General features: G+C 39.0%; 1 protein-coding gene across 1 annotated transcript; it reads left to right on the top strand.

The window, feature by feature from the left end:
- Window positions 1-760: 760 nt before the first annotated feature.
- LOC308256165 (NADH dehydrogenase [ubiquinone] 1 alpha subcomplex subunit 1) lies at window positions 761-973 on the top strand (the record flags this gene model as incomplete). The annotated part of the gene is made up of 1 exon (XM_080684229.1): window positions 761-973. The coding sequence occupies one exon, from the start codon at window positions 761-763 to the stop codon at window positions 971-973; it is 213 nt and encodes a 70-aa protein (XP_080540355.1).
- Window positions 974-1,586: the final 613 nt, after the last annotated feature.

The raw sequence follows: 1,586 nt of genomic DNA, 5'->3' as shown, positions 1-1,586 counted from the left end.
GTACACATGGCCCCATCTATCTGAACCACAGGCTGTCAATCATATCTAAAGCACACTACAGAATCATAGCTCTGGTGAGAACAGTGGTTCCAATGGGGACAGAAGAAGTTAGGAACTTGCTGTGGAGTTGCCAAAGTTGTTGTTGGTCATCTGAGGTGTCCACTACCAGGGGCTATTTATAGCAGGAAACATGAAGCCATGAATTAGCTAGGTGAGAGGTGGTTCTGCATACACCCCTTAGAAAGGTTAAAAAAAAAATTGCCATTCAGCATATACTAAGCATAAATCAGTAAGCTAAATGTCAGGACATCTGTCCCATCACTAGGAAATATCTGTCACAAGAATGGATGATTTAATGTATTTGTTACTCTCTGCATTGTTGAATTGCATTAATATCAGAATTATCCAGGGCAGAATAATTATAATGCCGCTGCCAGATTAGAAATTGATGGAGACAAATGTTCTAATGCAGAATCTGCCACCAACACATCAAGCAAGTTGCCATTTTTCTGTTCTAAAATCAAGACTCACATTGGTGACTCAACCAATGTCAAGAATTGCTAGCCAAAATAAAAACGGACTCATAGATAGAGAACAGACTGACAGCTTTCAGAGGGGAGAGGGGTTGTGGGCTGGGAGAAAAGGTGAAGGGGTTAAGTAAAAAAATAAAAATAAACCACAACAAAACTCAGACACACATCGAAGTCGGTCACTTTTAAGGACCTGGGGGTATTTTTTTGGCTTTGGTAACCTTGCTGCGATGTGGTTTGAGATTCTATCCGGGCTCACTGTCATGGGCGTGTGCTTGCTCATCCCCGGGATTGCCACAGCTCACATTCACAGGTTCAGCAACGGGGGCAAGGAGAAAAGGGTTGCCTATTATTCATATCAGTGGTCTTTCATGGAAAGAGATAAGCGCGTCTCTGGAGTTAATCGTTACTATGTGTCAAAGGGTTTGGAGAATATTGATTAAGGAAGCACTTCCTGATTAATGAAAAATAACTCAGTTTTGCTCATCTACCCCTGCTAGAAGGTTACGCAGTGTATTATGTAATGCATAATAAAAGTTAAAAAGTAAAAAACAAACAAACAAACAAAAACTCAGACACAGACAACAGTATGGTGATTACCAAAGGGATAGGTGGGTGGGAGAGGTAGAAGAGAGTAGATGGTGATGGAAGGAGATTTGACTTGAGGTGGTGAACACACAATACAATATATAGATGATATAGAATTTTACACTTGAAAGCTATATAATTTTATTAACCAATGTTAGCCCAATAAATTCAATTTTAAGAAAGTAAAAAAAAAGAAAAAAATTGTTAGCATACCGGATGTGAAATTGCCCAGAAAATTTTAAAATGTGAGACAAATATAAGGTATTATTTTTATATTTCTAATAGTTGTACGCATCTCTCTCTTTCTTATTTTTAAAATATGATTTTATTGATTTCAGAGAGAGGAAGGGAGAAGGAGAAAGAGATGGAAACATGAATGATGAGAGAGAATCATGGATCACCTGCTTCCTGCATGGCCCCTACTGGGGATCAAGCCCACAACCCAGGTGTGTGCCCTTCTCTAAAAAA

This window comes from Plecotus auritus, assembly GCF_963455305.1.
Source record: "Plecotus auritus genome assembly, chromosome: 8".
Lineage (NCBI taxonomy): Eukaryota > Metazoa > Chordata > Mammalia > Chiroptera > Vespertilionidae > Plecotus > Plecotus auritus.
This window is presented reverse-complemented; position numbering and strand designations above follow the sequence as displayed.